This window comes from Falco peregrinus, chromosome 12 (genome assembly GCF_023634155.1).
Source record: "Falco peregrinus isolate bFalPer1 chromosome 12, bFalPer1.pri, whole genome shotgun sequence".
NCBI classification, from domain to species: domain Eukaryota; kingdom Metazoa; phylum Chordata; class Aves; order Falconiformes; family Falconidae; genus Falco; species Falco peregrinus.
The window spans coordinates 29386514-29411709 of record NC_073732.1 but is presented as its reverse complement, the minus strand read 5'-3'; the positions used below and the strand labels follow the sequence as shown (position 1 = coordinate 29411709).

At 42.6% G+C, this 25196-nt stretch overlaps 3 protein-coding genes and 1 long non-coding RNA gene across 16 annotated transcripts in view; 1 reads left to right on the top strand and 3 right to left on the bottom strand.

The window, feature by feature from the left end:
• The window catches only part of MED12L (mediator complex subunit 12L), a 150577-nt gene that overhangs the window by 92361 nt on the left and 33020 nt on the right, over positions 1-25196 (top strand). For 9 of the 13 annotated variants that reach the window (XR_008749407.1, XR_008749406.1, XM_055817189.1 and 6 more), the window contains 9 exons: positions 12533-12680; positions 13257-13375; positions 14554-14697; positions 15242-15405; positions 15676-15807; positions 18854-19081; positions 21557-21698; positions 22543-22678; positions 23392-23493. Coding sequence is in view for 11 of the 13 variants with exons in the window: in XM_055817189.1 (XP_055673164.1) it covers positions 12533-12680; positions 13257-13375; positions 14554-14697; positions 15242-15405; positions 15676-15807; positions 18854-19081; positions 21557-21698; positions 22543-22678; positions 23392-23493 (1315 nt within the window). In the remaining 2 variants the exon portion in view is untranslated. The remainder of the gene's footprint in view (positions 1-12532; positions 12681-13256; positions 13376-14553; positions 14698-15241; positions 15406-15675; positions 15808-18853; positions 19082-21556; positions 21699-22542; positions 22679-23391; positions 23494-25196) is intronic. The other 4 variants (XM_055817187.1, XM_055817191.1, XM_055817186.1 and 1 more) reach the window with 3 other exon arrangements.
• On the bottom strand, positions 4164-5636 carry LOC101924435 (P2Y purinoceptor 13). Its single transcript, XM_005233750.4, has one exon. It carries the CDS (start codon positions 5376-5378, stop codon positions 4296-4298), a length of 1083 nt encoding a protein of 360 aa, XP_005233807.2. The 5' UTR covers positions 5379-5636; the 3' UTR covers positions 4164-4295.
• On the bottom strand, positions 7493-9699 carry P2RY12 (purinergic receptor P2Y12). Its single transcript, XM_027781454.2, has one exon. The coding sequence runs from the start codon at positions 9697-9699 to the stop codon at positions 8680-8682; it is 1020 nt and encodes a 339-aa protein (XP_027637255.1). The 3' UTR covers positions 7493-8679.
• LOC129785380 (uncharacterized) lies at positions 22454-25193 on the bottom strand. Its single transcript, XR_008749410.1, has 2 exons — positions 25047-25193; positions 22454-22675 (listed from the first exon to the last, which is right to left on the bottom strand). It is a non-coding gene; the product is annotated as an uncharacterized LOC129785380 (long non-coding RNA).

The window sequence follows — 25196 nt, the reverse complement described above, 5'->3', positions numbered from 1 at the left end:
CATCCTCGAGGTCCTCATGCTATGTTTCTAGGTAACCTGAAGTTACACACGGTGGCTGGCTGATCCTGTCTATAGGCTTAGGTCTATTGCAGTGTCTTTAGTTTTCACATGCGACCTGCGGGCTCTGTGCATTTGCGTGTCATCGTATGGGTAACATCTTTGTTGCTTGACTTGGCTTCCCAGCTCTCGGTCATGATGCAAATGGTTGTTCTGCATTTCTAATTAATTGCAGTACTGCTGTGTGTTATGAGAGTTTTCTCAGTGCTCAGGGTTGTAGGAGCCTTGATGGAGGAATGTGTATCGCTGTGCCAGAGTCGGGACACGTAGTCTGCATTCTGAAGTGCAGAATTTGTCTTTAGGCATTCAGGAATTAACTTGCTGTCCTTCTGAAGACGCAGTCTGATACAAAGTTCGGAAGGCTAGATGGTGCGTGTATTAGGCAAAAGTATAATGCATTTCCCTTTTCTGAAACACAAGTAAAATAAATAATACAAAGAAATGTATTTAAGCCTTTATGTACCCAAGTAGGATTGATTTGCTGCAAAACTTGGCTGCCTGGTGCCCTTTAGTTCCCCTACTGGCAACCCAACAACCTGTAAAAATATTTACAATAAGTGTCAATAGTTTGAACAAGTGTAAGCCCTGGTGCCAGTTTTCCAGTTTCTAGGTTGTTTGTTGCTTCTAGTCTGGAGCGTAGAGAAAGCCAAGCAAGTGAACGTTTCGATGTGGAAAGGAAAAGCCCTGCTGCTGCCCCATGGTGGTGATGGGCCGGATTAAGCACACATAAGCACACATGTGGAAATGTTACATGCATTTGCTCTGTCTTGTCCAACTGCTGAATCTAGGAAAAGCAAGAGTTTTTTTCTCAGCAGCTCCTGAGTGTCAGGACCAGCCTTTTCAAGTTAAGTGGGGAGAAAAATCCATTTTGGAAAAATTGTGACTGTTGCATTGAATACACTTGTAAACTTTACTGAATTACCTAAATTCCATGACTGCACTAAAGAAATTTGGAGGGCCCAGAAGAGCAGAATGCTCTGGTACTCTCTGCCTGTGGTCTAGGCTGATGGCTTCCTCCTCTCTGAGGGAAGTCTGTTCTTGAAACATGTCTCCATTTTGGTCAGGTGTAAAATATAACATGTTGCTTTGGTTATTTGTTTGAGGCTTAAAAATCAGAGACCTAAACTTTGAGGCATTTTAACTGTTAGGATTCTTACTTCCATCTGGAGGCAGGGAACTAAAAACGTGCAGAAAAAAGTGCAAAATCCCAAATGTTAGAATTTAGGGGAAATTTTTTTTTTCCTGTAAGTGGATCAACCAGATGTTCTATTCTTGCAGTCACTTTGCATTTCTGTGCTGCAGAGTTTAGTAACTCTGGCTGCCTTTTACCTACCTAAGAAGCAGCAGCTGAAAAACAGATGATTAAGACTCCTCTGAAACCTTTGGCACACCCCTTACTTAAGGACCAACTCAGCCCATTTTGTGGTTACACCCACCCTTACATGCAGGCTCCTAGTACGTAATTCTGACTGTGTGTAATGCCAGTATGTGTTTATGCACAGCGTTAAGTGAGCCTGGTATTATAAGCAGTAGGAACGAGAAAACAAAAAAAAAACCCCAAACTTCCATGGCGGAGTAAGTTTTCTGTTCTTCAGCATTTTCATAGTTTATTGCTGCCACACTGCTCATTTTATTTTACTGTCTTTCTCTGTAATAACCACAAAAATGGCCCAGAGTTCCACTTTTAAATCCAGAGCTGGATACAAGTCCATGCTGAGAGTTCTGGGCACCTTCATAGCAGCTATGCTGGTGTGATTCATTTGGAAGAGGGAGGACCAAGCTGCAAAGCTTCATGCTGAACTCTTCCCTGTTATGCCCAAAGCTCAGGAACAGAGATTTCCATGGGCACCTGCCTGGTGGAAGGTTACAGCTGGTTTACAAACCATCTTCTCCTGATGTATAGCTCTGGTCACTACATTAATTGCTGTGCTACGTCAGCAGGCTTAGAGAAACGTTTTCAGGCTCCTCATACTTTTCTTTAAGCAGTTGCTGAAGTGTTGACTATTTTAGCAGCTAAAAATGTACCTAAACTAAAATAGTGAAGTTAATCCTGTTAAACACTGTGTATGTGTGGGGAGAGAGGAATTAATTCCTGAATAGCAATTAATCCTGAGAGAGAGAAACACCGTTTGAGATAAGGTTGATTTATAGGGAAGTTCAGACCCAACTGAAAGCTGACTGGGGATTAGTTCAATTTCCAGTTGTAAAATGGTGTTACAGTTACAGAAAGTATGTAATGTGCTTAGTGGAGAAGATCGAGTGAATAGAAATTGCTAAATAAGACATACATCTACCTGTGTGGCAGAGGCTGGGGAATCCCAAAGGCAGATGTAATTAATGCACAGTAATCTAAAAACAGTTTTAAAAAAAACAGGCTGTGTGGAGCAACCGGCGTGATTGTATTAGGCTGCTGTAAATACTTAATTTCTAAAAACAGCAATCAAGTGGTGATCAAAGCATCTGGCACCTGTGAGGAGGCATAAAGCTGGCAGGAGAGCTTAAGAAGAGGTGAAGTTTGTTCCTAAGGGACGTGGCTCTTTCCTCAGCGAGGTGCTGTGGACTGGCACGCTTTGGCTCTGCAGTGTCACAGAGCAGCAGGAGCTGAGTGCCCAGGTACGGGGCAGTGGGCAGGGGGTGACGGGAGCTACAGCCAGCAGTAGGGCCGATGGAAAAGAGCAAGTTGGGATGCTTTCCCTGAGGTCCCTTCTGCAATGCCACGTCACCTGAGCAGTGTGCAGAGGTAGTCATCTGGGGTGGCAGGTATATCAGGGGACAAGCAGCAGGAGCAACATGTTTGAGAAGCAAGGAAGCAGCTGTAAAGTCCCTTCCAACATAAACCATGCTGTGATTCTATGATTGCTGAGGGCTAAGGTAAGTTTAACAGTTTTGTGGGGGTTTTTTATATGCTTTGTAGAGTTGGAGTCAGTAAACGGTTGGTATCTCTTTCACGTCTTAAAATAGTGAAATAAATCCCAGGATTTGTGATTAGAAAGGCATTTCTCTTTAGGCACAGTCTATTTGGACTTCCCCTGTAGGACAGCTAAGGAAGAGGTCTGCGGGTAGTGCAGTGAGCCAGGTGGAGAAGGGTTTGCTGGGCGACGAGGGTGAGGCAGTGCTGCCTGCTGCCTTCTCTTTGCCTGTGGATGGGACTGGGAATGGGGAACGTGCCACCAAGGGGGACATGTCTGGGTGTTCCTCTCTGCGAGTGGTGGGATAGAGGTGAATGCCACACAGCTCTGGGGTGCCTGTGGCAGGGGAGCAATCCTGGGTTCTCTGCTGTCCTGGGCGAGGAGCGTGCTCTGGGGGCTGGGGTATTGCCAACTGTGCCCTCCCGCAAAGCCCCGCTGAGGATGGAGAGGAAGGATGGTGAAACAGTGTGTAGGCAGTAGAAAAGCAGTTATGTGTGTGAGAGAGGCGGGTAAGGATGGGGAGGAACCATGTCCTTCTTCCTTCTGTCAAGTATGGTTCCTCCTCTTCCCTGCCCTGCGACATGCTGGCTGAGCTGACACCCAGCGTAAGAATTACTGACATACAAAGTTAACAGCTCTGGGGTTTGATCCCAATTAAAGCCAAATCGTCCTTAAAAGCAGCTATAGTCAGTAAGCTGCTTAAGTGTTAACAAGTAAATTATTCTTGTTTAAAGCGGATAGAATTATTTTGTAGATTGGCTTAGGTTATAGGAAGGTATTTTAATTCATGGGCTACAGTCTGTCTGTATCCTGTGACGTGGACATGAATTAGTGACCAAATTGGAAAAAACTCCGTTCTGGTTCGCTTTGCAGAGGCAGCAGAGCAACACGAGACTGCAAACTGATCATCCGTAGTTTTAAGCATCACCGATGCTGGTTTTCTGTTCAGACCGACGTGGTTATGGCTGGAAGTCACATGAGTGACTCTGAGGTAGCACGGCGCTGTGTGGCATGCATGCAACCATACTGGGGCTGGGCAGGTGCTGCCACGACACAGCGGGGCTTCTGCAGCATTTGATTAGCAGTGATGGTGTCAGCAGGAGAGCACAGTTTGGGGGGGGGGATCGGTGTTTGATCAGGGCCAGCAGTGACAGTTTTTTGTCTGTAAAGACTGAGCAGTGAGAGTAAATAAGGAAATTCATTTTGACATTTTTATTAAGTATTAATATTACAGTACAACTGCCTTTTCATTTTCCACAGCAGAAATAAAACAAAGTATTTTTTAAGTTCTCTATGAATATGCAGAGACTGTAGAGCATGAAGCTGCAGTCAAGATTCGGTAGCAGACGTTCGTGTGTCCAGTTCTGTTGTGGGGTTTGTATGAACTGTTTTCTGAAATGTCTTTATTCTCCTGCATAATACCTTTTCTAGAAATGGTTTGCACAAGAACATGTATATCAGGGGGTCCATGCAGACGTTTGTGGCAGCCAGCCACAGAGTGCTTTCTTTCGCAACAAAGAGCTGGTTCTGCAGACGACAGTCCATGTGGGTGGTCGTTTGGCTCAGAGTATAGGGAACCCTGCTAAAATGAAAGGGGGCAAAGCATAAGAAAAACACAGTGAAAATGATGAATACTTTCCCCTTGATCCTTTGTTCACTTTTGTTGTTTTTCTTCTGTGTTTTTATATAAGACTCATATACCTTTTTGGCAATAATTATATAAAACAGAAACATGAGGATGAGAACAGTCCAGAAAATAAACTGACAGATATAATTGACGGCTTCATGCCATTTGAGTCCAAAGTAGTTCTTCAGTGAGGCACACTTCTTCACTGATTGGGGTGTTGCTTTCTTGTTTGATAAGACCATGTTAGGCAGAGAGAGAACAAAGAAGAAGAGCCAGACCAGACCCGCCAGGATCTTTGCTGAGGTCAGGTTGTGCACCCAGAACTTCCCAAAAGGTCTCACAATCTTGAGAAATCTGTCAAAAGCAATGAGTCCGAGTAGCACTATGCTAATGTACATGGTATTGTAAAATACTACAGCTGAGAAGCGACAGACAAAAGCTTTGAGTTGCCATGGTCCCAGTCCAGAGTCCGTTAGGATTTTCAGAGGAAGCATCAGGGTCATTATAAAATCAGAAACTAAGATATTTTTCAGATAGACAATGAAAGTTGATGTGCTTGGAATCTGGAAGAAAGCCCAAAAAGCCAGGCTGTTAAGTACAAGTCCCAGAAGGAAGATGAGTGTATACAGTACTGGGAAGACGAGGTGGGTGATCGTGGTGTCTCGGTGGCACTGCTGTGTGGAGGAGGGTGCTCCACTGGAGTGGACAATACTCTCATTTGCCATGTCTCCCATTGTTTGCAATAGACTTGGGTGAAAAGAGAGAGAAAACATAAAATATAACATTCTATATTTAAAATTACATGTTTCTTAGAGTGACTGGCAGGTTTATGCAAATAAGCACAAAACCTGAGTGTGCATTCAATAGAAATCAGCCGGTCTAGTTCATAGAAAATGTAAATCTTTGCCTAAGTTTAAGTTGTTTACAAACGAACATCTAGTGAGAAGTTAAAATGGTATATTTTCATTATGGAGGCCTAAGATAATGATAGCAAGGTATAACAGCATATTACCTAGAGCACCATTTACATGGAAATGTATTTTAACATTAAACAGAAATTTTACAGTTATGTCCCAAAAGCAAGGTGCTTCTGGGGAAGCGACTTCTGGTATTTCTTACCAAGCATACTCCATTTTTCCTTTCTCAGCACAATTTTAAGTAACACATAAGATGCACACTGCTGGTTATCAGCCTCTTACATCTGAAAGGCAGATGACAGAGTGCCCCATCACACCACGTGAACGCTGCAATCATGCAAGTACCTGAGCAAACCTGGCAGCAACCGTTTCAGAGTGTGTTTGGCTGTCTTCGGTTCATATGCTGTTCCTCTGCCAACAGAAGCGTCGAGCAAAGTATTAAGAATGGAGAAATGTGTAGAAAGACGAGACTTTTTCTGTTGGTGTGGTATGTTGTTTCCTTCCTCATTTTCATGTATCACTCGAGTTAGTTAATCATGTTTGCTGTTGTTTTTCTCTCTCCCTTTTGCCCTCTGTCAGAAAGTACACTGCTTTCTCCTATACTAAGAAAAAAAATTACCACATCCATTGAGACAGGCACGTTTTCCAGCTGTTGGTTTGTGTGAGGCAGACCTGATGGCACCTATACTGTGCCATTATGATTTGGCTCCTTTAGAGATGTGGGGTGAACAAACACAGACTGTTTCCTGACAGTTTTCCAGGATAATCCTCAAATGTAGCTCTGAGCCCTTGTCTGTGTGTGTGCGCTCCCCTGTTCTGGACAGCACTAGTCAACAAATGTGTGACCAGCAAGTCAGGTCAGAGTCATCCTTACAGTGGGTTATTCAGCTACAAAATCATGTGCGCCACCATATTCAGAAATTGTACCCCTCCCTCTGTGGCCTCTTAATATTGACACATAAACCTGAGCTTGACTTTTGATCTCCAGAATGGAACTTTTGGTTTATTTTGTTGTCAGTGTAGCCAGGTGGTACAGCGTGCTGGTTACAGCTATTTTCTGGCAGAGGCTGTTGTTGCATGGTATGCTTTGTATTTATTATTTATTTATGTATTTATTATGTGTTTATTATGTATAATGTTGGAATCTAGTACATTTCTCTGTAAACAGAATTTTTTGTATAAGTTTAACTTAGTCATGTGATTTGTCTTTTATTTTCCTGTCAAATGATGTGACGGAGGGTTCTGGCTCCTTGCTGCCTTGCGGGAAATGGCTCACGTTCAAGCCATCCCTTTGTGGGCAGACATGAATTGCTTTTTGGGGTTCTCAGGCTGCAGCTGTATTGACAGTAAGTTTGTGCGTTAGCATATACGTTGTGGTTAATGTAGGTATGCATGCTGATGTTGTCATTAAATGGCTGGCAGAAAGCAAAGAGCCTTGAGGATGGCCGGGATGAAAGTCACCTTTGCCATTGTCATCAGTGAGAGCTGTCCCTAGCTGCCTGCCCCGACTTCTGTTCATTCAGCAGGGATTCTGCAAAGCTGAGAGAGTCCATTGCAATACCCCAGGACTGATGTCCAAAGCAGCATCTTCCATGTTTTCTCCCAGACTGGCCCCTTGGCGCTGTTCCCAGCTGCCAGAGGCAGGTTCCAAGTATCCCGTCAGTGACTGCTGGATGGCTCGCAGGTGGCTGTAGGATCTGTTGTCCGAACAGCTCATCTGATCAGCAAAAGCAGCTGCTAGATAATTGCTACTCTCTCTCCATGTTTAGGTACAAAAAATGGGGGGAATGAGTGTTGGGTGGGGGGCATCAGCTGGAGTTTATCAGTCCTGGGCTCCATGGGGCTGGCTGTGGAGAGCACGCTCTGCAGTGACCAGCAGCGCCAGTTCCAGGGAAATAATGGTGCCCTGTTTTCTGCAGTGTAACCCAGTTACTGATTGTAATCAGTGTCGGCGTATATACCAGAATGAGCAGTGCACAAAATGTTTTGTAAAATATTTAATTTGTCCAGGTTTTAAGAGATGCATAAACTGTAAGGCTGAGTGCTAAAGTAAGTGAACTGTCTTTCAGCTTTTTAGGAAATTTGGGTATCTGTTGTAAAAACACCCAGTGCACTGCCCGGCACAGGTAAGTACCAGAGAAGGGTCGACAGGCAATGGCTTTTGCCAGGACTGAGCTCTTGCATGATGGTGAAATGTATTTCTGAATTGGAGCTGTTTTGCAGTGATGATAAATGAAGCATAATTTATTGCAGTAGCCTAGGGTCTTTTTCATCTGTAGTTGTTATGATTCCTGAAAATGTTATGTACCTGAAAATACATTCCTGGTTTTCTTTTTCAGCTTTCCCAAATGAAAAAAAGGAAGTGGTTAAATTTTTTGTGTAGTGCAAAAAAGCTTCCCTTAATAATCAGTAAAGATCTTACTATGAGTCTGTTTTTCCCTAAGACCTAAGTATTCTGTAAATAGTCTTTGTATATTTTCTAATATTACACATTGTTCTTTATAAAAGTGTACATTTTTGTTTATTCATATAGCAGGGTAAAGTATTTGAAGATTTAACTCACATCAAGATAAGCCTGATTATGAAATAATTTCCTCTGACATACAACTATTAATTATTGATCAATGGATTAAGAATTGCAAGCATATAATTAGATAAGCAAAATGTTATTCTGTTATCAAAAATCTGCAAAGATAAACAGTTTATCTACATGTCCTATATTTCTGTTTGTCTGCCAGCTGTATACAAGGTGACAACTCCCTGTATTTAAAAATCACGTTTACTGTGGATTTTGTTTGCATTTTCCAGATCTTGTGTTGTCATGGATTTTACTCTGGCCCAAGCTAAGTTATTTCTGTAAAATCTTTGCAGTTCATAATCTCATCTGTAGTACTTAATGACTCGGGTTAAATTTTTTTCCTTACAGCTCCAACTAGAAGTTAAAACATTTTCCTAGCAATTCTGACAGGTGTGGAGGTGGTGGTCAGGCGGTGCTCTTGTTTTATTCAAGCTTTCTAGTTTCACCGTTTTTGCAACCAGTGATGTTGGTTCCAGGGTGCTTGTGCTTCATCTGTAGGACAATTTCTAAGGAAGTTGGTGATTCTAGATATTCTTTGCGGAATTTGTGCTGCTTCTGCCCGCCAAGAACAGGTATGGGTGGTTCTTAGCTCTAGAGCGGCGTCTCATCTGTGTCATCTCCTTCGTTCTGCTCCTTCATCCGTGCTCCGAGTTCTGATGATGCTGTGTTCTTGCACATCATGTCTATCAAGGACTTTCTAAATGATTTGCAAAGGAAAAAGTATATGAATGGATCTAGGCAAGCATTCAGCGATGTCAGCCACAGCGTGCTCTCTTTCAAGTAAAACAAGGTGTTCTGAGCAGAGCATTCAAAAACGTCTCTTGTTTGGCTCAAAGTGTAGGGGATTCTAGTAAAGTGGAATGGCACAAAACAAATAAAGAACACTGCGATAATTATGAAAACCTTCAGATTTACAGTCTTTTGGGATGCTTTTCCTGTGCATCTTGTCCTTTTATAGGATTTGTACAGTTCTTTACTTATAAGTATGTAGCATACAACTATGACTGCTAAATTAACCCAGAAGATAAGTTGACAAATATAGTTTACGATTTCGTGCCAGACTAAGCCAAACTCAGATTTCAAGAAGGCACACTTTTTTACGCTCTTGGGTGTTTTCTTCTTGTTAGTTAAAACCATGTTGGGTAATGAGAGAGTAAACATTGATATCCAAATTGCTGTGGACAGGATCTTAGCACCTAAAAGGCTCCTTGGTGTTGATGATCTGAATGGTGAAGTGGCTTTCTGATAGCGATCAACAGTTATTAGACCAAGAAACAAAATGCTAATGTACATGGTGAAGTAAAATACAACCTGAGTGACCTGGCACACAAATCCTCTCAGTACCCATGATACTAATTTTGCATCGCTAAGGATTTTAAATGGAAAAGTCAGGATCATGAGGAAGTCAGAAATGACAGTGTTCTTCAGGAAGATGATGAAATTGGATTTACTGGATATTTTAAAAAAGACCCACATTGCCAGGCTGTTCATGATGATACCCACTAGGAACAGAATTGTGTAAAGCAAAGGAAAAATTACTTGACTGATTTTGTTATCACTGGTGCAGTTGCTGTTGTTTCTAGAGTAGCTGAAGCTGGTTGTGGCTTTCATTTGCACTTTGTCTTTTCCCCTCTCCCTGTAAAAAACAAAAAAATGAAATCATGAGTTAATCTGTCATAAGACTTCAACCTTTTTACTCTTAATTTTTGCATTGGGAGCATTTCTGTGGGGATCTTGACTGCTGTAAGTTGTGTTTTATTTTGCCGGGGATGTCAGGTTTCTACAGGAGAAGAGTGCTAGATGTTGCCATGTTTGTAAGGTAGCCTGGTTTCATCTTCCTTGGCTGAAATGTTGAGGTGCCCTTCCATCCCAGCCTCCCGAGCTCCCATCCCAACCTCCCAAGCTTCCATCCTAACCTCCTGAGCTGCCCACGCAGCCTCCCCGAGGCCTGCAGTCAGGGCTGGGCAAGGGGCCAGCACGGTGGTGGGCTGGGGGGGCGGCATGGCTGGCAGCACGCTGCCTGTTCCCATCACCGTGTAGGTGATGGCGCAGCTCTTGCTCGGTGTGGCTGTGCCTGGGGGCCTGGGCTGTGATTTCGCTTGTCTGACACACGTGTGCCCAAACTGTCTCTCTCCTCCCAGGGAGGAAGGAGAAATGCCCCTTTCAGCATCTTCTTGGGCATGGGAAGGGATAGCATTTAAACTCCTTTTGACTGGGGATTTAACAGTGCTGGGCTGAAGTAAAAGGAATCAAATACCCCTTTTTATTGTATTTCAGCCTGGCTGGCTGTCAGTCTCTCCCAGTGGTGTTATTTCAGCCTCACTTTTAGTTGTCCTTGAAGCTGATCCCTGCCACCCCCTGCCTGCCCTTGCTCAGACCTGGGAACAGCTGCTTGCAGGCTGCCGCCATTTCACCCGGGTATTCAGCGGGTGGATGTGGCACCCCACAAAGTCACCGTTTGTTGCTTCCAAGGGGACGAAAGTGGGAGAGGAGTACCGGCTTTTCAGCCCTGTGTACTGGCACTAGGGCAGCTAACGGCGTTTGCTACTTCAGTGGTTATACATTTGCCAGCAAGGTCTGAAGATACTTGTAGCTTCATTTATGTAGGTATTAATGGATACCTTTACTTCTAATGTGACAGTTTGTCCTGTCATTTTCCTAAATCGCTTGCTTTACCAGTGCTGTGTGTGTTGCAAATAAATTTAGAGCTTCACTGACCTGAGCCAACATGCAGGAGCTGTGTGGGAGTTGCAGCCTCCCATGTTTTGCAGCGATCGCCTGCGTGAAGGTGCTGTTGAGCCCCCTGCGTAGCACTGCGCCCCTCCGAGCCCACCCTGGCCACAAAACCAAGAGTTCCTCCGCTGGCTGGTTGCCCACAAACACCAGGAGGCTGACATCTGCCTAACTGATAACAGGGGCCGGGTTGAAAACTGTTGCTCTTACTCCAAAAATCTTGATCAGACCAGGTCTGCTCCAGCCCGGTTGCCTGGGAAAGCCAGGCAGGAACGCTGAATCGCTCAGTGTTGCGTTTCAAAAGGAGTAACGTTCAGGTGTGTAGCGATGCAACTGTAAAAATTGCTATATTTCTGTATTATCTCTGCCTTTGTAAAATAAGGCACTCGGGGGAGTTCATGCTTTGTCAGCTAGTTCCCAGACATCCCTGACATCTTCCTTACAGAGCTCCAAGGCTTTATTTCTGTCTGTAAGACAGAAATAAATTGTCTGATGCTTTGAAGCACATCACGGATTCAGCTGCCAAGTCTGACCCTAATGAAGTAAGTACTCCCTAAACATGCACAAATCAGACACCTTCCCCCCAGCCAAAATCAAAGAGCAGATTACCGTAGGGTGCTGCTGAGAAGTGATGCAATGCCTGGGTGGCTCCTGTGGTGGGAAGGTGGTGTTGCTGAGAGAGGCTGCTCGCAGTTCCGCTAGCTCCTCGCCATGCAGGCCTGCAGGAGCGTTCATGCGTGAATCCCTCGGAGCAAGGAGAGACTGGAGGAGCAGCTGTGCATCCCAGTGCGGAGACTTAGACCTTCCTCTGACTTTGAACTGGTTTCTTAGCCAGACAGCTGCAAATTCCAGGTGACACTGTCAGTGCTTCTGCTTTTGTTTCCTCTAGAAGAGAGAGAAATAGAATTTGTAAAAATCATTAGAGGCTTACTTCCTGCTTTTGACCTACTAAGGGAGTCACTATTTTTAAAAGAGAGCATGTGTTTTGTAAGACTGTGCAACTTTTCAGAGCACAGAGTTACAGTCCCGTCTACTGCCATTTTGCCTTGTGATTCTTTAGTAGTATTTTTGTACGCAGCCTTGTTTCTTAAGAACTTTTTAAGTAGTTGGAAGATGTAGTGCTTGCTTAGTTTGGAAAAGGTAAGTATATTACTGAACAAAATATTTATACCGTATATGAATTGTAGAGGAGTGCTCCAGGTTTTTAAGTTATATACAGTGCATCAACGTTTTAGGATACATTTTATTGAAAGACTAAATATAAGCAATTTAAATAAACTATATGTATTTCAATTTCTTTGGGATGTACAAAATTGAATTCTAGGAGTTGGGCTGCATCTTTTTTTCAATTGACTTGTACATAATAAGAGAAATGTCACGCGGTTTCTAGACATCTGTCTTCATTTTACTAATCTGCTACTGAATATCAGTCTAGGGGACAGTTAGGAGGGTCACCCGTATGCATCCTCTGTCTCAGTTGTTATAGATACATACTGGATTCATAATATCAGATCACATTTTTTCCCTCTGTATTTTTACCCTACGCTTTAGTGAATTCATTTGGCACTGTTTCCTCCACGCTGATAACCACAGGAGATCCTGCTTGTGACGAGGAGTTAGCTATTGTTTATTGCAGTCTGAGCAACTTGGGTTGGGTTTCTGCAGGTGATAGCAGAAAAAAGTTACTTCACTCATGACCTGTTTTTTTCAGGATGAATCTTCAAGTCATGAGTGTAACCAGCGCATGATTCTCCTTTATGGCGTTGGTAAGGAGCGTGATGAAGCGAGGCATCAGCTGAAGAAGATTACCAAAGACATCCTCAAAATTCTGAATAAGAAGAGTACTACTGAAATGGGTGGTAAATGCTTTAATGCTGCTGTATGGTAGCCTGTAGCAAAGATCACAGGAGCTGTGAGGTGCTCGGCAAGTTGTCTGGAGCCATGCATGTTGGTCATGTAATTTGGCTTTCATCCCCTTGACGGTCACTGGGTGAAGTACTGAACAGAGTCCTGCAGCACCAAGTGCAGTCTGCCACCCACGCCAGGGCAGCCAAGGGCCACTCTGCTTAGAAATCCCCATTTTCCATTATAACAACTTGTCTGTAAACACTTGCGTTAGGCTAAAACCTGGAAAATGAGATGCTGGCCAGTGAGTGATACATATTCCTTACCCTCCTAGTAAAACTGTATGGCTGTTTTTCAGTTTTTCTTGGGTGTTGGCTTTTTGCATTGGAATAACCTCGAAGTAGCTTTGATGCTGTTACATGCTGTGGCAGATATTTGTCCTGAGTATTATGGAAAACTGAGGCAAATAGGTTTTTATGTAGTCACAAGCTTTTGAGGAGTGTTGCTGTCTTTTAAATTGGTAATAATGCGAAACTACTAGGGCTCCTGCTTAAATATAAAATGACCAAAATAATTTTTTATCTCTTAAGTTGGGGATGAAGGGCAAAAAGCCAGGAAGACCAAACAAGAAGCATTTCCAACCCTAGAGACCGTGTTTACAAAACTACAGCAACTGTCCTATTTTGATCAACATCAGGTGACATCTCAGGTACTTCCCTTGTATAAAATTGTAGCCTTTTACATTCTGCTGTAGAGGTACCAAATAGGAAGCAAATCTAGGTTTTGAGAAGTGTTTTGTATATACCAAGAATTTTCAGTGCAGTGTTTCTTCAAAGGCAAGATTAAAAATGCTGCCTTGGTGTTCTAAAATACCTGCTTCAGTAGGTATGTGGGGGTTTGATTGTGTGTGTTTGTTGGGGGGGTGGGGCTGGTGATGCTTGCTTGTTTTGCAAGAAGCTTTCTGAATTATTGTAGATGTCAAGATTTTTTTAATGGAAAATTTGAAATAAATTTTACATAAATTTCCATTAACAGCGTTGTTTAAGGCTTGTTGGTAAATTAGGTACTAATTAACTAATCTCTTGCGTATGTGTAAGATATGTTACTGTATCTGTGTTTATAAGGACAGTGAACTCTTCTGTGTTTTTTGTGCAACACACTGAGTGTGTCTATTTGAGAAGCTGGTAGATAATACAGTTTATTCTTTTCTGGATACTAGAATTTATCATCAATGTTTACTGTTAAAAAGCTGTATTAGCTGTATTAGTGGCTGCCTGGAAAACATAAATAACTTGTTTTAAATGGCAAGCCTAATTTTCCTGGTTTATAGTAGAACTTGTAAGTGTGGGAATGTATCAGTATAGGATTTCATCACTCTGCCAGGTGTTACTGTTTTAAAGTATATTTAAGAAAAAGAAAAAGAGGTACATGTTTGATACTTAATTTGTAAGACACCTTTGGATCTAGTCTTTTGAATGAATTTATTACATGTTTTGTTTGCAGGATAATGTGTTATTAATTATCTGAAAACCATCAATAACAAAATTACAATGCAGTAAGAGGAAAAGAAAAACTATTTTACCTCTTCTTTAAAGCAGAATACTCCACAGAATAAAAATTGGTATTGTAGAAGTTAAGAACAGCTTGACACTCAGCTGTAAAGCAGCAGAACGCCATTTTCTGTTGTCAATTTTGAAAATAGAACGGCATTACAACTGACTTGCTGGATAGTAGAGTAATAGGTATATTTATGTACTATTTGTTAGTGCTTTTATCTGCAAAATGCTGTCACTTGCTATTGCCGCTTAGAAAACAGGATTTTTGGAGCACTAGTGTATTTGAGAAGCCCTCAGTCACCACGTGACTTCTCAACATTTATTTTCACAGATCTCCAGTAACGTTCTTGAACAGATAACTAGTTTTGCCTCGGGAACATCATATCATCTTCCTTTGGCTCACCATATACAGCTCATCTTTGATCTCATGGAGCCAGCACTGAATATCAGTGGACTGATCGACTTTGCAATACAGGTAAACAGGGTTCATTTTTTGGGAGGGTTACATCAGGATAAAGCTGTGATACATTTTCTGTAAAACCAGAAAAAAACCCCAGGAGATGGACTGCAAATTCTCCTCATTTGCTGCCATGTGCTTTTATCTGTTCCGGTTTCCTGACTTCTGAAACAGAGTGCCAGATACTTCCCTTCTGTCTTACTTTGACAGTTATAGAGAATCAATAGATGTATTTTATTTTTCAGTCTTTCAAAATTTATGAAATTCTCATTATTTTAGCACAAAGCATTTTAGGATGGGCTTCACTGTTTCAGACAGAACCATCATATTACACAGTAAAGCATCTGAGTGCCAGAAATGCCATGTATTTCTGAAGAGCAGTTCTGAGGGACAGTTCTTATACTTTAGCAGTTTGTTTTGTTCCCTCTTTCCCTTGTTCTCTAGTGAGTAAGGAATTTAATTTTGTTTTGCCATATAGTTTTCCCTTTTTTTTTTTTTTTTTTTCCGCTTAACTCTACCTGTTTAATTTGGAAATTCGTTGATTTTGTGTATGCACTTTCAGCTGTTGAACGAGCTGAGTGTTGTGGAGGCAGAGCTGCTGCTGAAGTCATCCAGCCTGGCAGGAAGCTACACAACGGGGCTGTGCGTCTGCATCGTCGCCGTGCTGCGACGTTACCATGCCTGCCTCATCCTCAACTCGGAGCAAACCGCACAAGTCTTTGAAGGGTTTGTGGCAGCTACAATTTCCCAAAAAGTATTTTTAGTCTTCTCTCTTAAACAAAAAATGGGGTTAGATTCAGTAGTGAGACCGACTGTCACACTACTATTGGAAGGCTGTAAGTGAGCTCAGGTGAGCTTCATGTGAGTCCCCTTAGCCTGTAGATGCAAGGTCTGTCATCACATTGCCCAGCTAATGGTGGGGTTTGTGTCATAGGTAACAATGAGACACACGCTAAGGTGTGTTGCAACAAACTCAAAATGGTTTTATTTTTGCAGGTTGTGCGGAGTGGTAAAGCACGTCGTTAATCCCTCGGAGTGTTCGTCCCCAGAAAGGTGTATTTTAGCTTACCTCTATGATCTGTATGTGTCCTGTAGCCACCTGAGAAGCAAGTTTGGAGACCTCTTCAGGTGGGTGGTAATGGGATTTTTCTCACCGCTGTCTAGCCTGTATACTGATGTAGATTGCTGTGGTTTCAGTTTGGTTTGCTTTCCATGGAAAATAGAATTGTCAAATCGTTTAGATAGGAAAAGACCTTTATGATCAAGTCCAACCGTTAACCCAGCACTGCCAAGCCCACTGCTAACCCGTGTCCCTAAGGGCCACGTCTACACATCTGTTAAATCCCTCCTGGGATGGTGACTCTACCACCTCCCTGGGCAGCCTGTTCCAGCACTTGCCAAAATATGCTGTTGCCTCTGCTGCTTTACCTTTACTGGTGCAATTCTATTGCCCGTGCCGGTGTGGCAGTGCAGTGTGTGGTCCTGAGCCTGCGAAGTCCTCGCTCTGAGTGGGTACCTGCTGTGGAGCAGCAGGGGCTGAGCCTTCCTTGCAGCGCTGTGGTTAGCTCAGTGGGGCGCTTCAGCCAGCAGCACCGGGGTGCAGCGAGCAGGCGTGGGGAAGCGGGGGCCGTCCAGCTCCAGTGGGCTGCTGGGGCAGCTGTGCCGTGCAGCGTTGGACCCACCTCCACACACCTTTGCTTTTGCAGATTGTGATGTGACTGATTTGGTTCCTATAATGCATCAGCAAATTGGCTGTAATACATACAACATGGGGTAGAAAAATAACAAAATCTTAGTTGACGCAGCTGTAATATTCTATTAAATATTTCCTTTGATGTGGGGAGAGGCACAAACATGTTTGAGTTTGTGAAGTTTTCTGCTCGACTGTTCAGTTCCTTGATTTTAAATTAAAAAAATATTTTAGGTACCCATATGCTGTGTTTTTGGCTCCTACTTTTTAAAGGGGGAGTGGAAACCTTTCATATGCAAACGCGCGTCTTGTGAGACTTACAAACCACTTCAGTTACTATTTCCCCTCCTGGTTTATATACCTGGTTTTGGTTTGCATGTTTCAGATTTGTGGTTTTCATTTCATAGGGAGCAGGAAAAAATTTCTCGGTAATAATATTTTAATAGGTTTACAAACACATGGGAACAGTAGCATTTAATAAGAGGAATGCTAGAAAAAAAAATTAAAAGAACTACAGTAGTGTCATAGTCTTATGTTCATTTTTCTGCTTAAAACCTAAAGTTCAGTAACACAATAAAAAATAACATTTTTATTAGTACTAATCAACAGTAGCAAATAAAAACATTATTTAGTAATACAGAGATACTTAGGGTATTAAATCCTATATTAAATAATAAACCCCCTTTTTCAGCCAAGTGGAGTTAGAAATTCTCTGAAAACTGGTAATAAAATTTATGTATTAATTTTTTAAACAGCTTTGTGTAAGATAAGAGTGCTACGCTTGTTTTCTTCTTGGTTTCCTTGCTGCAATTGAAACAAAACCAAAACAAGTTGTCTGGCAACTTGTACATGGCAACCTTTTTGGTTCCTTTTTAGCATGCTGTAAGTCCAGCTATTTCTCTAAGACAGTTTAAAGTGACAATAAAGTACAGGTCATAAATGGTCAAATTTAGAGACTTACCTTCCATATGTTGCAGTGCTTCACAGTCGGCTCCTGATGTCATCTGCAGTATTTCTTGTGACCGTGTTTTACTAAGTGAGCTGCATGTTTTGGTTTAGTATGCTAGGTATATTTAGTTGCATTTGCTAAACTTCCTTTTTTTAAATCATTCCTTCAATTTTTTTTCCCCCCCCCTAAATCTCTTTTCTGACCACTGCCCCACCATTACTCCTTGTGCAAGTACAGTTTCAGAGGCAGCTTTGCTCACATACTTAGTATTGTGTTGCTTGGGTTTGGGGCCTTTCTTTCTGTGACCCGTGGTAAATGCAGGTAAATGCTGTGGTGTGGCAGTGTCGGGGATGTACGTGTGCCCAGGATGCCCGTTTAAATAGTGCCTGATGTTTGGGGTATGGGCTGTTCGTTTTCCACTGGTTGGTTTTCTTTCTTTGCTGTCACACTGGCTGTTAGAGCCAAGGGTTAACATCGGCCATTAATTACCCTTCTTGTAGATTAATTATCCTGCTAACAGCCTCTTCTTCCTGCTCTGGAGCATCCCAATGAGGAGCAGCATGTGCAGGGGCAGCGCAGTGGCAAGGGCCCCAGGGCTGCCCTCCAAGCCCTGCGTCCAGGCGCTGCTGTGCACATCGTGCTCCTTCCTCAGGTCACAGACGTCTGTCTTCCAGGCAGCACAGTGCTTCCTCTGTCTTTTGATCCAGGCGCTAGTGGAGTTCTAAGAAATTCCAAAGGTTTAATGTATTTTAAGTTAATTTCAATTGACAGATCTTTTCAGTAATGAGGACGTCTTCCCAGCTGGGATAATTACTGAAGTTTGTACATGTGGATGTTGTTTCCAGCTGTGGTGTAAGACCCAATGCTTGAGAGAAATGCCCCTTAGAACATTTTGTGTGTGAAATTTGTCTCCTTCATTAACACCTTTTTTTTTCCCCTGAGGAAAGCCCATTAACATACAGGTATTCCTAGCCTGAAATATTTCTTAGCCTTTTGTCGTAACTGTTAATGTCAAGCTGTTACCTTCTCCATTTACTGATTTAATCTTTCAAAAAGCTGTCTGTTATGTCACATTATTACTAAATGGAAATTTTTAATTTAGATAAATTTTCTCATTTTTCCTTAATTAAGTCTTCTTACTGCCACTGCAGTTTGCTGTGTCATAACACATAAAGAGGGGGGGCAGCGTTATGAAGCACTGTTACATTTCACATCTGATGCTCCAGGAAGTCATTGCTAGGAAGGAAAGAGTGTGTGGTCCTCATCCAGCTGCTCACGATTTCAGTCATAGAAATGCCATAGAAGCATCTTGGAAGCTTGAGACTTTATCTGCAGGAAAACTTGAATGAAATTGATGTTTCAGCCTTATTTTCTGGTAGATGCTCCTTATCAGAAATGAGTTTGAAAATGTGTACAGAACGGTAACCAAACGAGGATTTTCCAACCCCACATGGCATGTTCCACAGCATTCCTGCAAAGTACGTTTTTTGGCAACTCTTTTTTTTTTTCTTTTTTTTTTTTTGTTTGCTCCTCAGTAGTGCCTGTTCTAAGGTGAAGCAAACAATATACAGCAATGTTCAGCCTTCGAATTCCAATTTACTGTGGGACCCAGAGTTCATGCTAGATTTTATTGAGAATCCCTCAGCTCACAGCATTAACTACTCAATGCTGGGCAAGATTCTGAGCGACAACGCAGCCAACCGCTACAGCTTTGTCTGCAATGCGCTAATGAACGTGTGCATGGGGCACCAAGATGCAGGCAGGTAAGGGAAACCGTGCTGGAATCGGAACTGGATGGATTTTTACATGACGTATATGAGGTTTCCTTTCACCTTTTTGATTTGTATCTTTTTGCCATTGTTTTCATTCATTACTCTTTCTGGTTGCTGAAAATGTATTCAGTAAGTTTCCTCTGAGTGATTTCATTAAATCAATCTGCATAATCTAACAAAATGGAGGAACGAGTAGAAAGTACGTACTGTAAGACAGTCGGTAAGCTTTTTGTATCAGCAGATATGCTGTTTGAGGCAGAACAGCTCAGCGCAACTTTTGCTCATTAGAAGCCTATAAATGAGGAAGGGTTTTGCATTAGGTCATTTCCTTCTGATACAATCGGTGTTGAATTTATTAAATGTGTAATTCATTTATTACGAATTTCATCTTTATATGTAGTATGTAGATTCCCCCCCTTTTTTTTAAGGTATTACGAGTTTCATTGGCTAGAAGCTGCTAGAGTTGTAACTGCTGACAGATTTTATGAGTATCTGGGACCTCATGGTGCTAGTTCAAGTCGATCTCCAGTGATGAGAGCTTGGGACGAGGTCAGCACTGCAGCAGGTCACCCAGCACTGTCTGACTGGGTTGTGTCCTGACACCTTCTTGGGTCTCATGTCCATGTTAGACCTTCTTAGATGAGCTCAAGGCACTGACAAGAAGTATAGCGAAGAAGCCCGGCAGTAAAACAACATCAGTATCAGGCTTTTGCACTGACAGTATGTTTTCTTTTATAATTCAGATGTTCTCTCAGTTGCTTCCTCCTTCCAGTGTGTAAACACACAGACTCCGCTCCCTTGCGCAAACTGCAGCACTGCAGTGTTGAGACTGTTGTACCCTGGGTTTCTGTGCTGCAGTCAGTGGTGCAGGGTGAAACATACACTGATTTTTGGATCGGTGGGAGCCTTTACCCCTGCTCCCAGCACCTCTGCTGCTCTTACACAATCAAAACCAGCAGAACCTGGTGTTCTGCTCTGATTCTGTTCCAATTTTTATTCGGAAGTTCTTGGGCGTGATTGTTAGGCCTAGGTGCAGCAGTAGCTGGCAGTCTTTTTTAAAAGGTTGCTGACAGACCACAAAACTTAAGGAAAACTGGGGGGGGGTTCTTTTCTGATTGATTCCTCCCCAAAGTGTGTGCAGTTCTATGTCCTTCACCCTGGCCTCAGTATGAAGCCACTTTGAAATGTCCAGAGCAGGTCCAGAGGAGGCCAGGAAGATGCTCGGAGGGCTGGAGCCCCTCTGGTGTGCGACAGGCTGAGGGTTGGGGTTGCTCAGCCTGCAGAAGGGAAGGCTCCGGGGACACCTTAGAGCAGCTTCCAGTGCCTGAAGGGGAATGGCTTGCAGCTGGAGGAGGGGACAGTCAGGTTAAAGGAAGAAATTCTGTGCTGTTGGGGTGGGAGGCGCTGGCCCAGGCTGCCCAGAGCAGCTGTGGGTGCCCCGTCCCTGGCAGGGCTCAAGGCCAGGCTGGACGGGGCTCTGGGCAACCTGGGCTGGGGGGAGGTGGCCCTGCCCGGGGCAGGGGGCTGGAGCTAGGTGGGCTTTAAGGGCCCTGCCAACACAAACCAGTCTGTGAATCTATGAAATGTGGCGCATCCTTGGCAGAGCAGAGCAGCTGAGAGGAAGCAGTTTTGTAAGGACAACAAAAGGGAACATCTAAATGTGGCCAAACAAGTTTCACTGTGGAGCAGAGGAAAAATAACTTGCACTGGGATGAGTCAAGTCTTCTCTGTTTTTTAAGATGTTATGTAACTCTGAATCATACACTGAATCACACAGTATGCAATCTATGAAGTAAAATTCATTAATGCCAACTGATTTTGTGACTCTTCTCCCACCTAAACAGTAGGGCTGGCCTGGCATGGAGAGGGCTCCTGCAGTGAGACCTCGGTGGTGGCCTGGGACTGGGGAGGTGTGCACCACGCGTACCATGTTTCCATGACATTTTTGCGTGAAAGAGGATGGAGCTGCTGTTGGTGCAGCAGCGCTGGGGGAAGGCCAGAGCATGCCCCCGTAGAGAGGGCAGGTCATCTGCCGTGGTGGGCTGCAGGCAGCAGGGTTTGGGTGCTCTGGTCCTTTTCCCGAGCAGCTCTGCGCAGGAACTCAGGGTGTGCAGGGTAGGGTTTACACAAAATAAAGACCCTATGCTACTGTAGGTTGGATGGATGCAAGTTAGGGATACAGGTCACATACTGGTGGTTTATTTTCTAGATGCTCTAGTTGTCCACCACTGAGTTAACACTAGGTTATATCATAGAATCACAGAATGGTTTAGGTTGGAAGGGACCTTAAAGATTGTCTAGTTCCTATATGTTGTATGTACAGTAGCATAACCACATTTAGACATAATTCCCCACCTTAAGTAAGGAAACACTGGTTCTTCTGCCAGGCACTGATCTGCTTTGACCTAAACATGTATTGTTCATGAAAGGTCCTGCTTCTGTACTAATTTTTCTCTTCTTTCCTAGGATTAATGACATAGCAAACCTTTGCGCAGAGCTGACAGCATGCTGCACGGTGCTTAGCTCAGAGTGGTTAGGGGTCGTAAAAGCTCTTTGCTGCTCTTCAAATCATGTCTGGGGTTTCAATGATCTGCTCTGCAGTGTGGATGTAAGTTCAATGTCTTCCAAAATACCTGTTAAACCTATTTGCCTAGGGTGTGCTTAGAGGTGTACTAACTTTTCTGTTCAATACAAAGTGCGGAGGACAAATTTAGTCCTGTATCCATTTAAGTTTTCAAGGCTTTTAATGAGATTTCTGGTTGATTTTTATTCTTCCCTACATCTTCAGGGTTAATGTAGAATTTGGGTAGTGCTTAGAACTTTCTCTTTGTAACTTTTTGTTCTTTATTATGAAGTGATACAGTATATCAGAGATACTCTTCAAAAGGAGCAGGCATGTCCATTTATTTTTTTCTGAAATGCTGATGGATGTGTAAATAACTACCTCTGTTTTAAAGAGCCTGTTTTGGTGTTGCCTCTCAGATTGTAGAAGGGGTGGTACACTTTGCTGTTTCTTACTCTCCTGGTGTAAGTTACCATCGTCCTGTTAAAGTTAGCAGGATTATAGTGATTAATGTTATCTAATATCTGATTCAATGTATTTACCTATAGTTTGATTATGTATGCCTTTAGGAACAGATTGAAGTTGTATACGTTGGGGATATAGTCTTGTCGTAAAGCTAAGGAATGAGTATCAGTGTTATCTGGTTTTATAGAACTATAAAATTTTCTCAAGTTTTCGTAAGGCTAATGTTTTTTACTTCAGAATTCATGGTATTTGAAATAGGTATTTGTTAAAGTCAAGAACTATCAGTATTTGCCATAAAATGTTTGGGAAATGCATTAAAATGTAGAGACAAATGCTTCTGGGTAAACGTTTAACTGTTTATTCTGATAGTTAATTCCTTAATAATCATGGCTATGGTGTGTGCAGTTAATGTGAAGCCTTGCAGTGTTTTTCCTTCAAGGTGAGTGACCTGTCGTTCCATGATTCCCTGGCGACTTTCGTTGCTATACTGATCGCCCGGCAGTGCTTTTCTTTGGAAGACGTAGTTCAGCATGTTGCACTGCCTTCTCTTCTTGCAGCTGGTAAGAAAATACCAGGAGAAAAACTTAAAATGAATTAAGGCTTCTAAAGAAGTCTTCATTGATTGAATAAGTAGTGTGTTCTGAACTGCGTTCTTGTATGAAATGCCACCCATTGTGCATTGCAGCATGTGTGTCCCTGCAGTTCCCAAAAGGAGCGAAGCCAAGTTAGATCAGAGAACACACCTTGACAAGTGGAGAGCTGCTGACAGTGCACTATCCCTTTGTATTTTGCAACACACGCTTCTGCTCACAACTCTTTTCTGCTTCGTGCTATATGCTCAGATATCTGCTGGTTCTACTCAGGCTGTGCCTTTCCTTCTGGCATCAGTCTGCCTGATGTTGGCATTTTCCCTCTGACATCATTGACTTTGCCTCCAGCCTTGCAGTACCGTAGCTGTGGTTGTCTTTGTTAGCCACTTCACACATTTCTTTTCACTTTCTGCTTGAATTTGTGTCTTATTTCTGCTTTGACTGTCAAAACCCATTTTAACCATGTATTCTTTTCTGCTGTTAATTAGGTCTCTTGCTTAACCAAAAATGGTATTATTCTTTCCTGGTTTTTATTGGCTCAAGGTCATAAATGCTGATTCCTGTTACGAAATTATTGTATTCACGCTTAAAATGGGGCTGTGACGTAGAGCATTTCCAGGCCTGTCACTGGGACTTGGGAGGTCCTGGGCAGATGCCTTATGTCCGTGTCCCATCTCCCGTAGCCTGTGGAGATCCAGATGCCGAGCCTGGGGCAAGGATGACCTGTCGGTTACTCCTGCACCTCTTCAGGACACCCCAGGTCTGCCTCTTTTCCCAGGGAACAGGTAAGTTGCCTGCTGTGTGGTCCTTTCACTTCAGAAAGTGAACCCAGATGTTTTTGATGGCTTTAGATTTCATGTGTGCAAGTTGAAATGATAACCTGTTTAAAATTACACATTTCACCAGCGGAAAGTTGATACATACTATTCTTACATGTTTCAGAAACATTTTATATGCATGTAACGCTATAGAAGCTTGCTGAAACTTACTCATTCGCAACACCTGGCCACCCAGGTGTGGCATAACGTTGACATAAAACTCAGTCATACTAATATTACATCTTTAAAAAGAACATTAAATTTTAACATAGCATCTGTGTACACTTCAGCAAAGAGGAATACATTTGGAAGCACTGTTCTCTCCTGATAGTTCTCATTTATTTTGGAACTTCATTGAAACAGTCGTGTGAGCCTGGGACCCGTTAATACTGGTTTTGTGCCAGTGCTGCTGTTGGCAGTACCTATCATAGTCCCCACCTTCCTTCATACTAAGTACTGTTGGGGCAGTGACAGCTTGTGTAGTGGATCATCTCTCAGTGTTACAAAAACTAATAGGGATAATACACATCATGCAGTTTAGTAGCCTTGCATGTAAATTGAAATTAAATGCAATTTTAAATAGGGTATAATAAAGCATCTGGTCCAACAGAAGAAACATGAGGAAATTAGTTCTCAGCATGTTTTAATGTAGTTCTCTTTCCTTTCAAATTTGAATATTTTGTGGTCTGACCTGTGTGTTTTTGCCACAGACCAAAAGAGGAAGGAAAAAGGCAAGGACAAAGCACCCAACAATTAAAAGGAAACAAGCCTGGAAATAACCTGTGTTTTTTTACTTATAAGTATTTCAGCAAATTTGATGACAAGACAATTTCTATGGGAAAATGAAATTGAAAGCTAAAAAAAAAATAATTCAGCTCTTAAGTGTGGTGTCAGATTCTTCCATCTAGAAGTAATATTAGTTTCTTTTTTGACCAGAAATAAATAAGCTTTTATTGCAATTTAAGCAAAACAAGTAAGAGCTGTGAAGAATGCCGTCTGAGTAATATAAGTATGTTACATGGTCCCAGGCTTCCCTAGAAATAAGAGTGGATTTGAATGGGTAGGGAAAATCATGTCTGAACTCTAGGAAGCAGTACAAATCAAGCAAAACATGACCATGTTACTGACTTTTCTTACGTATGCCTCCATTAGGCACCTCAGAAAGGTGGTAGATTCATCCATTTTCCCTCCCTCCCTCCCTTCTCCTTCAAGTTAGAAACTAAGTACTCACTGACATCTTTTGCAGTCTGCTTGTGAGCTGCAGAATTAGGCTTAACTGTGCAACAGGCGTTTATATTAATTGATTTTGCCTCATTTGTTGCGAAGACTGGGTGAGGGAAGTAATTTCCTAAATCTGTGAAGTCAAAACCAAAATACACTTCAGTGTCCTGTTTTGGTTAAGTTTACTGTTTGCATGGACCCAGTGAAACAACAGGTTCCTTTTTATATTGAAATGATCACAGCGTATTCTGATGTTAATATAGCCTAACCGTGTATCCCAGCTGGTTTCAGTGACTCACCTGTTGGTCTGCAGTTTCAGTTTCAGAAAATTCAGTTCTTCATTCAGTTATTGTACTTCAGTAGCTATTCTAGATGAGAAGGATTTTGTAGAAAAGACATTTTAGTTGGTGAGTAACAGTAATTTTCTACAAGGTTTACTCTTCTTTCCG

Coding starts and splice junctions, on each gene's coding strand:
- LOC101924435 (XM_005233750.4), bottom strand. CDS start 5,378: ATGTTATATTTTATGTTTTCTCTCTCTTTTCACCCAAGTCTATTGCAA.
- P2RY12 (XM_027781454.2), bottom strand. CDS start 9,699: ATGAAAGCCACAACCAGCTTCAGCTACTCTAGAAACAACAGCAACTGC.